This window comes from Eurosta solidaginis, chromosome 2 (genome assembly GCF_040869045.1).
Source record: "Eurosta solidaginis isolate ZX-2024a chromosome 2, ASM4086904v1, whole genome shotgun sequence".
NCBI classification, from domain to species: Eukaryota; Metazoa; Arthropoda; class Insecta; order Diptera; family Tephritidae; genus Eurosta; species Eurosta solidaginis.
The window spans coordinates 180,498,059-180,510,144 of record NC_090320.1 but is presented as its reverse complement, the minus strand read 5'-3'; the positions used below and the strand labels follow the sequence as shown (position 1 = coordinate 180,510,144).

General features: G+C 34.3%; 1 protein-coding gene across 2 annotated transcripts in view; it reads left to right on the top strand.

Moving 5' to 3' along the window:
- The first annotated feature begins 1,037 nt into the window (after positions 1-1,037).
- Positions 1,038-12,086, top strand: part of vir-1 (virus-induced RNA 1) — a 405,722-nt gene continuing 394,673 nt past the window's right edge. Inside the window, exons 1-2 of one of the 2 annotated variants that reach the window (XM_067766482.1) lie at positions 1,038-1,182; positions 1,526-1,608. In XM_067766482.1, coding sequence (XP_067622583.1) covers positions 1,545-1,608 — 64 coding nt within the window. In that variant the 5' untranslated portion in view covers positions 1,038-1,182; positions 1,526-1,544. Of the gene's footprint in view, positions 1,274-1,525; positions 1,609-12,086 lie in introns of both variants that reach the window. The other variant, XM_067766483.1, reaches the window with a different exon arrangement.

The window sequence follows — 12,086 nt, the reverse complement described above, 5'->3', positions numbered from 1 at the left end:
AACCCGGCTGTGGATTTATCAACAATTACGCGGCATATAACAATTTATATATTTTAAAATGATAGTAAATGAAAAAGGGCTAAGGAAGGTTTTACTTTGAATGCGGTATCAATAGGAACAATTTTTAATTAAGGCATGACAGTGAGTTTAGTGGGAAAATTTTATAGCGTATAGTGAATGGAAATGAGTTCCACACAATTTATTGATTTCATAATATCGCAACCGTTACTCTTTTTTCTAGCCTATCCTGTGCATCACTAATTAATTTAATTAATTATCATCCCCCCTATTGCGAATGTCGATTGCAGTAGATAGTCGACCGTTGAGCGATAATTGATTATCTTTGTAATGGATAAAAATTATTATATATACATCGAAATAATAAAATCTGTTTCATATCAGACAAACGTTTGGCGATTAATTTGCAGAGTAAAAAAACTAAATGGAAAAGATGGAATCGAACAATTATTCAATTCATTTCCGATCGAGACTCGCAGTAGGGGGTATATGTCTTAATTATTGCAGTATTTCTTGAATTTAATAATCCAATCATTACTTAAACAGTTTTCTTTAAAACTTATAAATATTTTGCGGTGTCGCGACTGTTACAATGGAAACTACCATACACATAAAGCATACGTTTTGCTTAATTCCAATACCTAGATAGAAAAATAAGAATTGGTAGAAAGCCCCACAAGAAGGTGCGGGTAAGCGGTTGTAATTGGTGGGCCTGCTTTAGCATGCATTTCCATAACTCTGCTTTATACACATATCGCACATATTCATCAAAACAGCGATCAACTCAAAAAATCGAAATTAAAAAAAAATGTGGAAACTAACTGCCTCCCCCATATGCAACAATGCCAATTTTATTTTTTGCACAGTATTTTTGCGCTGATTAGTGGAGATATAAATAAACCGCGTTTAAAATTCGATAGGTATTGAATTTGGGAGCCTGGTGGTACTCATTACTTCGAAGTTTAAAATTTTTTAGTTAGCTCCGTTTTGATCTAAGCGTGTGATATGTACATACATTTTTACATACATATAATTTAAAGCTGAAAACAAATAGCACGATTTATGTTTGCAGCACCATCGATTCGGCGGTAGGGAATCTATGCCGTTTTGCATTTAACTACTGGTTGCGGTGCTAAGTTCTCGACAAACCGCGATTGATATCAGGTGGGTTTAGACGAACAAAGGCATTATCAGTGAAAACAGTTTTCAAGTTTAAAATATGTTCTCACTAATTAAACAGTACTAAAAAAATTACGTAAGAATTAACTTTCTGTGCTAAAAGCAATCAAATCGATTAATACGACGCAATTTTTGTATAATTAAATATATTAAAAAACAAAAAAGTAGTTAGTTAAATTTACGTAAAACTATCGACTGTAAAATTTGCATTGGTTATTTTCAAGTTGCAATATAAATTTATCTTAATTAAAATACAAAATGCGCTAAATAAATTTTTTATATTCTTTTCATTTTCGTTTAAAAATAAAAAACAACCATTAACTAAAAGTGTGTAAATACATGCAGAAATGAAGTTCACCGTGGTCCTACTTGTAGCATACTTGGTTGTGGGTGGTGTTTTGAGTTTGCCGGGTGAGTAAAATTTGTGCTTATTTACTGCTGCAATATAACTTAATCAGCCCAATTCTGAACGAAAATCCCTTGCGAGTTTTTCTTTTCTCCTATTCCTCGTATTCTAAACAAAAAAATCTTGGGATTTTTTTTACTACTATCCCTTTTCCTCATATTGTGAACAATGGTCAAAAAAAGGTAAAATCGGTTAAAGGAAAAAAGGTATTATAAATATTATTGAAAAGGATATTTCTCTGATATCTTAAAGACATTTTTTACTTGCTAAATTAAATGAAACGAAAAAACACTAATTTGTGCTAAAATACACTGAAAGAAATGGTGCTAGTAAAATTAACAAATTGGTACTGTTGTTCTTGACTTCACGAAGATTCGATGAAATTGATCGAATTATGGTTAATTCGATCAAGTTCTTTGTCAAGCGAACAAATTAGTTTAGTCATTTCAACAGAAGAGAAACTGTCGCTCTTAAGTTAACAAAATTCTTTAAAATTGACAGATTCCTAATAAATCTAACTGTTTTTTCTGTTAATACAACTGATCTCACTGGTCATTTCAACAGTGAACAACAGTCAATGTATGAGCAAATTTCAAAGAGAATTTTACACTCACTGCGCTCTCTACTTTGTACTTATGACGAAGGTGCCACTCCTTAAAAAAAAAACACCAAAATAAGCAAACCACCAAATCGAAAACACACAAATTGGGGAAAACAACAAAAAACTAGTTTTTCAGTTATCAATACAAAACGAAAAACCCCTTTTTTGAATTTACTGTGCATAACACTGCAAAAAATTATGCGATACCGGGACACCTATTTATCGGGTACAATTTTGCAACTTCTCCTCCAAGCGAAATGCAAAATTGCGCCCTCGTGTTGCAAAAGTTTTGTTTGAAAGAACAGGATTTTTCCAAAGTTAGTAACATTTTGCTCAAGTTTTTATGAATTTTCGCTCACGCGAACGAATCTAATAAGATAATAAAAAACATTCTTTTTTAATGTTGATGTTTCCGACATCATAAAAGTTTGAGTTGTTTTGGAATCGTTTCAAAATAAAGTGTTACGAGAAGTAAACTTGCCGAATTACATGTAAAGTTACTCCAGTGGTGAGTTACCTTCCCGTGATTTGATTCTTTACTTTTCTATAAGTTACAAGCTCTCTATTTAAAATTTTATGTCAAACATTTATACTAAAAGTTTTGTTCGAAACAATCAAGTATGGCAACTCTACATGCGAGAGAAAAAATTGAGAATGAGCTGCAACTGAAAGAATTGAGAATCAGTTGCGTGACTACTACAAAGAACAAAACTATACATTAAATAAATTATAAAAAATAAAATTTGGTGAAAGTGCGTTTAATAAAACAAAGTAATAAAGTGTATAATGTTTAATGTGTGCCAGTATATTTGATGTACGCCCAATTCAAGTTCGGTTATTTTCGCTAGAGCATGTACTATTCACGCACGCGTTAGTACATGCTCTAATGTATGTAGCAAATATATAAGTAGCAAGCATGCGTATTTATGTATTCACATATTTACGTATATATATGGCAACATACTTTTGTACAAAGTTGTCGATGGTAATTCGGAACAAGATTTGTTTATTTGAATTCAGATTTAAGTTATTATTATTTTAATTAATATTACTAAATATAGTAATAAAATCATTAGAAATGAAATGTACTTAGGTGTAATTTATACGAACAAAAAAAAACTATGTAAGTTTAAATGTATATTTATCCGGCTTTAATTTTTCCACATGCATTAATGTCATATGAACAGAAAACTCTGTTGATGTAAAGTTTACGCTATTAATCTAGAAAAAACAGAAATATCTGTTATTTCAATAGATTTCACTGGTAGTGTCATTTCTACAATAAACTCTCTTAATTTAACAGTTTACGATAGTTATTTCGAATGAACAAAAATTCCTTTTCATATTAACAGTTTTGATTGGTATTCTTAGAGCCACAGTAATAATTCTTAATTTAACAAAACTGTTGGTAAAGTATAATGAAACAATTTTTTTGTTTATTTGACTACTAAAACGGTCAATTACGAATCAACCATTTATGCGCAGTTGATTAATCGTCTTGTTGTGATGGATAAAAAATAACAGAAATTTCGGTTGATTTTACCAGTCTTTTTCTTTCAGTGTACATTAATACTTTTTATTTTAAGTTGAAAAGTGTACAAATAAGCAACAAGCAGGGGCTCCAGGTAAATTTGATGCAAAGCTGTCCAGAAATTGCGTAAGGCGTTTTTTAGAGGATTTAAAAAGGTTTTTGGCGGATCGAAAGAAGAGTTGGGATAGTAACCAGAAAAATGCTTTGCTAAATGGTAGAAAGCAATTCCAGCAGATTTGTATTATTGAGCAGCCTTGTTATTATGTCCTTCTGTTGATGTTGCCGTCTCACCAATTCATTACTAATTCCGTCCAATAGGGTAAGGAGGGGTAGCTTTGACTTTGGGGCACCATTTACTTTGCCCTTTTCTACAAAGGAAAAAGAGAAATGGGAAATATTCATATTGCGAAGAGTAAATTATTCCGTTTCACTTAACCTTACTAAGTTGGATAGTTTTCCCTAAGGCTTTGGTAAAACTATACGCGTTTTAACCGTTTTACCGTTTCTTATGTAATTTGGGAGACCAAATGTGCAAACAAATTGTGAAGGCAATTGAGTAGTTATTCGATTGGCCTGAATTAAGTTAACTTGTATTATTTCCACCCTCTTCAGAAATTTGTAAGGATTTGAGTTTATAACAACGTTAAACAAAAATGTAAAGAAAATAATGTTTTTGTGTTAAATATTTTAAATTTTTAGTGGTGAGAATCTAACCTCTGTAAAAAAATGCTAATTAACTTCTGAAGTTTAAAAGCTATACAAAACTGATAAAAAAAAAAGGTCATATACTCCCCTGCAAGAATCGGCAAGGCTGTCCCTTCGAAACGAGGTTTCCCAAATAATGTTAAATTAAAAAATTCTACGACCTCTTATACATAAATGTTATAAATTGCTCATCAAGGCTGGGTATATTGCCCTTTTTATTGATTAAAAAAAATTTAAGTGCAAAAAATTTAACTATCACTAAAAGGGAAGAGAGAAAAATTGACATACATACATATTTATATCATTTATATTGGTATATATTATAAATAGGTATGCAAGTAATATGACAAAATAAACAGTTCCCGGTCACAGTCCAAGTATTATTCACTAATGGTCTTGATAGATCAAAATTTTTAGTGATAGTGCAATTTTTAGTGAAATTTTATAGTGCATTTTAGTGATAATGCCCATACGGCTTGAATGAGTGTAACCTTATTTGAATATACTGCGTAATGAAAATATGATGAACTAATTTTTAAATAAAAACAAAAAACAGGCTGGATGTTTTTCAGTTTTATCGTAAGGGCCCAAAGGCAAAATTTACAGCAAACGGTTTTTCTGTTCCTCTCCTAAACAATTTATCATTTTAACTTAATTTCAATGGAAAACATGGTATGTATTTTAATCTTGCCTTCATAAGAATACTAAAATTTTACCTAGTTCCTCAATTTTTAAGATAGTATTGTGCTTTTTGTAAGCATGCTGGGAGCCAAGTGAAGAAAATATTGGCGCTTACTACTATGTTGAGCTAGATAGATAGTTCTGCAAGGTGTTATTTTATTTTAGCGCACATTCACTAAAATAACACATTTTAAGAGAATCGTATTAAAAGCCAAACCTAAGCTGCAATCAAATTTTGCTGAAGATTTTGATTATGATAATCAATCTTTATCCGATCTGCTATATTGTCACTCCGGAATAGTTTCCTATCTAGATTGACTTCCAGATACTTGACTTTATCACTGAAAACCAGCGCACACGAGGCGTAGCGTCATGAACACATTCAAGATCTGCACTTGAAACTACTTTCAAGCGTAGCTACAAAAAGCAAATGTTTGTTTAAAAAAATTATTATTTAATTTATTTAAGCTGCACTCGTCATCGCAACAAAATGGAAATAAGTAGGAATTTTGTTTCATGCTCATTTTAGCTAAATACTTTGTTTAATTTTACTCTGACAGACCAAAACTTTAAATGCCTTTTGACAAAATTTTAAACAACCTAAAACAGATGTTTAGTCAGCGACCATGATGACCAATGTAACCAAACTTGCTCTGCCACAAACAAAAATATGTATAATATATTTTATCACATATGTACATATGGCCACATTTTGTTTATGCGACATAAATTTGTGTGTAAGTACATAACTAAAATACTTAATAATTTATACGTAACACATAAAGGACAACATCGAGAACGAGTAGTTGTGTAAAAGTAGGTATTTTTTGGATCCTGGTACTCTTTCAGAATCGGTTACTTTTGCGGTACCGGGTACTTTTTTCGAACAGGGTACCTTTGCTAAACCTTTTTTTTTTCACCGAGTACTATTCAGAATCTTGTTCTTTTGCTAAGCCGGGTGATATTTTAGTACCGGGTACCTTTATTGGAACCGGATACTTTTGTTAAACTGGGTACCTTTTGGGAACGGGTACTTTTTTCGAGTCGGGTATTTCCTTGTTATACCAGGTACTTTGTTATACTGGGTCCTTTTGTTAATATTAACATATTTTTAAAGCACACCAAATAAAGTTATGTAAATATACGTTCATATACAGCTATACATATATCTATAAAAGCTGATTTTTATACTCAGTTGAGCAGAGCTCACAGAGTATATTAAGTTTGATTGGATAACGGTTGGTTGTACATATATAAAGGAATCGAGATAGATATAGACTTCCATATATCAAAATGATCAGGATCGAAAAAAAATTTGATTGAGCCATGTCCGTCCGTCCGTCCGTCCGTCCGTTAACACGATAACTTGAGTAAATTTTGAGGTATCTTGATGAAATTTGGTATGTAGGTTCCTGAGCACTCATCTCAGATCGCTATTTAAAATGAACGATATCGGACTATAACCACGCCCACTTTTTCGATATCGAAAATTTCGAAAAACCGAAAAAGTGCGATAATTCATTACAAAAGACAGCTAAAGCGACGAAACTTGGTAGATGAGTTGAACTTATAACGCAGAATAGAAAACTAGTAAAATTTTGGACAATGGGAGTGGCACCGCCCACTTTTAAAAGAAGGTAATTTAAAATTTTTCCAAGCTGTAATTTGGCAGTCGTTGAAGATATCATGATGAAATTTGGCAGGAACGTTACTCCTATTACTATGTATACGCTTAATAAAAATTAGCAAAATCGGAGAAGAACCACGCCCACTTTTAAAAAAAAAATTTTTTAAAGTAAGATTTTAACAAAAAATTTAATATCTTTACAGTATATAAGTAAATTATGTCCACATTCAACTCCAGTAATGATATGGTGCAACAAAATACAAAAATAAAAGAAAATTTCAAAATGGGCGTGGCTCCGCCCTTTTTCGTTTAATTTGTCTAGGATACTTTTAACGCCATAAGTCGAACAAAAATTAACCAATCCTTTTGAAATTTGGTAGGGGCATAGATTTTATGACGTTAACTGTGAAAATGGGCGAAATCGGTTGATACCACGCCCAGTTTTTATACACAGTCGTCCGTCTGTCCTTCCGCATGGCCGTTAACACGATAACTTGAACAAAAATCGGCATATCTTTAATGAACTTAGTTCACGTGCTTACTTGAACTCACTTTATCTTGGTATGAAAAATGAACGAAATCCGACTATGACCACGCCCACTTTTTCGATATCGAAAATTACGAAAAATGAAAAAATGCCATAATTCTATACCAAATACGAAAAAAGGAATGAAACATGGTAATGTAATTGGATTGTTTTATTGACGCGAAGATAACTTTAGAAAAAACTTTATAAAATGGTTGTGACACCTACCATATTAAGTAGAAGAAAATGAAAAAGTTCTGCAGGGCGAAATAAAAAACCCTTAAAATCTTGGCAGGTATTACATATATAAATAAATTAGCGGTATCCAACAGATGATGTTCTGTGTCACCCTGGTCCACATTTTGGTCGATATTTGGAAAACGCCTTCACACCACTCCCTTTTAAAACTCTCATTAATACCTTTAATTTGATACCCATATCGTACAAACTCATTCTAGAGTCACCCCTGCTCCACCTTTATGGCGATATCTCGAAACGTCGTCCACCTATGGAACTAAGGATTACTCCCTTTTAAAATACTCATTAACACCTTTCTTTTGATACCCATATTGTACAAACAAATTCTAGGGTCACCCCTGGTCCACCTTTATGGCGATATCTCGAAGCGACGTCCACCTATGGAACTAAGGATTACTCCCTTTTAAAATACTCATTAACACCTTTCATTTGATACCCATATCGTACAAACGCATTCTAGAGTCACCCCTGGCCCACCTTTATGGCGATATCTCGAAAAGGCGGACCACCTATACAACAACCACCACTCCCTTTTAAAACCCTCATTAATACCTTTAATTTGATACCCATATCGTACAAACACATTCTAGAGTCACCACTGGTCCACTTTTATGACGATATTTCGAAACGGCGTCCACCTATAGAACTAAGGCCCGCTCCCTTTTAAAATACTCATTAACACCATTCGTTTGATGCCCATATTGTACAAAAAAATTCTAGGGTCACCCCTGGTCCACCTTTGTGGCTATATCTCGAAACGGCGTCCACCTATGGTACTAAGGATTACTCCCTTTTAAAATACTCATTAACACCTTTCATTTGATATCCATAACGTACAGACGCATTCTAGAGTCAACCCTGATCCACCTTTATGGCTATATCCCTAAATGGCGTCCACCTATAGAACTATGCCCCACTCCGTCATAAAATACTCTTAAATGCCTTTCATTTGATACACATGTCATACAAACACATTCCAGGGTTTCCCTAGGTTCATTTTCCTATATGGTTATTTTCCCTTATTTTGTCACCATAGCTCTCAACTGAGTATGTAATGTTCGGTTACACCCGAACTTAACCTTCCTTACTTGTTCTTCCAAGCGAGCTTGAAAAAAATGCTTCAACTAGGTAAATAGTTTCATTATGGCGGAACCATACAGGTGGTGAAAGAAAATCAGCTAATTGGTACCTTCTTTTAGCTGCTTTGACATTTCTACTTCTGGCGCAGTACGTTTTTGACACTAAACCACACACCTACAAAAACAAAATACATGGGATGTGTGTGTTTGTCACAGGGCTGAATCATTTTGAAATGAAACAAATCAAAATAAAAAATAAAAAATTATTCATCATTTTAAATTTTCTAATTGATGCATAAAAAGTTATTTTTTATTCAAGCATTTCTTGAATAATGAATAACATTTTCTCGTTATTCAAAATATTCTGATTGATGATAACCGCTCATTCTTATTTTTGCAAAATTTGAATAAAGAGTTGAGTTATTATTCCTTATTTACAAAATATGGAATAACAATAAAATTTTAATTTTTATTCAGTTATCCAAAAATAATAAAATAAACCATCGAGATGCCCTGAAAATATACCCATATGCGTAACCAGTTCTTCTGAAGCTTCTTAGGGTAATATTGAGATGATTTTGGGGAGTATTCGTGGGGTTTTTTGGGGGCGGTTGGGGGGTAATTTCTGGGACACCCTGCGGATCCTCCCGGGGCCTATTGGGGTCCATTCCAGGGGCTCCCTCGCGATCCTTCTAGGGTTTTGGGGTCCTTTCGGGATGACTTTTGCGACTCCCTCGAGGTCTTTTGGAGGACATTTTGGCATGGTTTAGGGGAGTACCACGGGGTCCTCCCGGGGTCATTCCGTGATCTTTTTGGAACTCCCTCGGGGTCATTTGGGGGTCATTCCGGCATGATTTTGGGGACTTCCTCGGGGTCATTTCGGGATGGTTTTGGGGACTCCCTCGGGGTCATTTCGGGGTCATTCATTATTCAAAAAATGCTTGAATAAAAAATAACATGTTATTCATCACTCAAGTTTTCTTGAATAATGAATATGTAGGTTTCTGAGCACTCATCTCAGATCGCTATTTAAAATGAACGATATCGGACTATAACCACGCCCACTTTTTCGATATCGAAAATTTCGAAAAACCGAAAAAGTGCGATAATTCATTACCAAAGACGGATAAAGCGATAAAACTTGGTAGGTTAGTTGAACTTATGACGCAGAATTGAAAAGTAGCAAAATTTTGGACAATGGGCGTGGCACCGCCCACTTTTAAAAGAAGGTAATTTAAAATTTTTGCAAGCTGTATTTTGGCAGTCGTTGAAGAGATCATTATGAAATTTGGCAGGAACGTTACTCCTATTACTATATGTATGCTTAATAAAAATTATCAAAATCGGAGAACGACCCCGCCCACTTAAAAAAAAATTTTTTTTAAGTCAAATTTTAACAAAAAATTTAATATTTGTACAGTAGATAAGTAAATTATGTCAACATTCAACTCCAGCAATGATATGGTGCAACAAAATAAAAAAATAAAAGAAAATTTCAAAATGGGAGTGGCTCCGCCCTTTTTCATTTAATTTGTCTAGGATACTTTTAATGCCATAAGTCGAACAAAAATTTACCAATCCTTGTGAAATTTGGTAGGGGCTTAGATTCTAGGACGACAACTTATTTCTGTGAAAAAGGGCAAAATCGGTTGAAGCCACGCCCAGTTTTTATACACAGTCGACCGCCTGTCCTTCCCTCGGCCGTTAACACGATAACTTGAGCAAAAATCGATATAAATAAAAATAAATAAATAACGAAAAATTAAAAAAAATGCTATAATTCTATACCAAATACGAAAAAAAGGATGAAACATGGTAATTGGATTGGTTTATTGACGCAAAATATAATTTTAGAAAAAACAAGTAAGGAAGGCTAAGTTCGGGTGTAACCGAACATTACATACTCAGTTGAGAGCTGTGGAGACAAAGTAACGGAAAATCACCATGTTTTAAAAAGAACGTAGGGTAACCCTGGAATGTGTTTGTATGACATGTGTATCAAATGGAAGGTATTAAAGAGTATCTTAAGAGGAAATGGGCCATAGTTCTATAGATGGAGGCATTTTCGAGGTACCGCCATAAAGGTGGACCAGGGGTGACTTTAGAATTTGTTTGTACGATATGGGTATCAAATGAAAGGTGTTAATGTGTATTTTAAAAGGGCGTGGGCCTTAGTTCTATAGGTGGACGCCTTTTCGAGATATCGCCATAAAGGTGGACCAGGGGTGACTCTAGAATTTGTTTGTACGATATGGGTATCAAACGAAAGGTGTTAAGGAGTATTTTAAAAGGGCGTGGGTCTTAGTTCTATAGCTGGACGCCTTTTCGAAATATCGTTATAAAAGTGGACCAGGGTTGACTCTAGAATGCGTTTGTACGATATGGGTATCAAATGAAAGGTGTTAATGAGTATTTTAAAAAGGAGTGGGCCTTAGTTCTATATGAGGACGCCCTTTCGAGATATCGCCATAAAGGTGAACCAGGGGTGAATCTAGAATGTGTTTGTACAATAAAGGTATCAAATTAAAGGTGTTAATGAGTATTTTAAAAGGGTGTGGGCCTTAGTTCTATAGGTGGACGCCTTTTCGGGATATCGCCATAAACGTGGACCAGGGGTAACTCTAGAATGCGTTTGTACAATATAAGTATCAAATGAAAAGTGTTAATGAGTATTTTAAAAGGGCGTGGACCTTAGTTCTATAGGTGGAGGCATTTTCGAGATATCGCCATAAGGGTGGACCAGGGGTGACTCTAGAATTTGTTTGTACGATATGGGTATCAACTGAAAGGTGTTAATGAGTATTTTAAAAGGGCGTGGACCTTAGTTCTATAGGTGGACGCCTTTTCGAGATATCGCCATAAAGGTGGACCAGGGGTGGCTCTAGAATTTGTTTGTACGATATGGGTATCAAACGAAAGGTGTTGATTAGTATTTTAAAAGGGCATGGGCCTAAATCTATAGGTGGACGCCTTTTCGAGATATCGCCATAAAGGTGGACCAGGGGTGACTCTAGAATTTGCTTGTACGATATGGGTATCAAATGAAAGGTGTTAATGAGTATTTTAAAAGGGCATGGGCCTAAATCTATAGGTGGACGCCTTTTCGAGATATCGCCATAAAGGTGGACCAGGGGTGACTATAGAATTTGTTTGTACGATATGGGTATCAAATGAAAGGTGTTAATGAGTATTTTAAAAGGGCGTGGGCCTTAGTTCTATAGGTGGACGCCTTTTTGAGATATCGCCATAAAGGTGGACCAGGGGTGACTCTAAAATTTGTTTTTACGATATGGGTGTCAAATGAAAGGTGTTAATGAGTATTTTAAAAGGGAGTGAATCTTAGTTCTATAGGTGGATGCCTTTTCGAGATATCGCCATAAAGGTGGGCCAGGGGTGACTCTAGAATTTTTTTATACGATATGGGTATCAAATGAAAGGTGTTAATGAGTATTTTAAAAAGGAGTGGGCCTTAGTT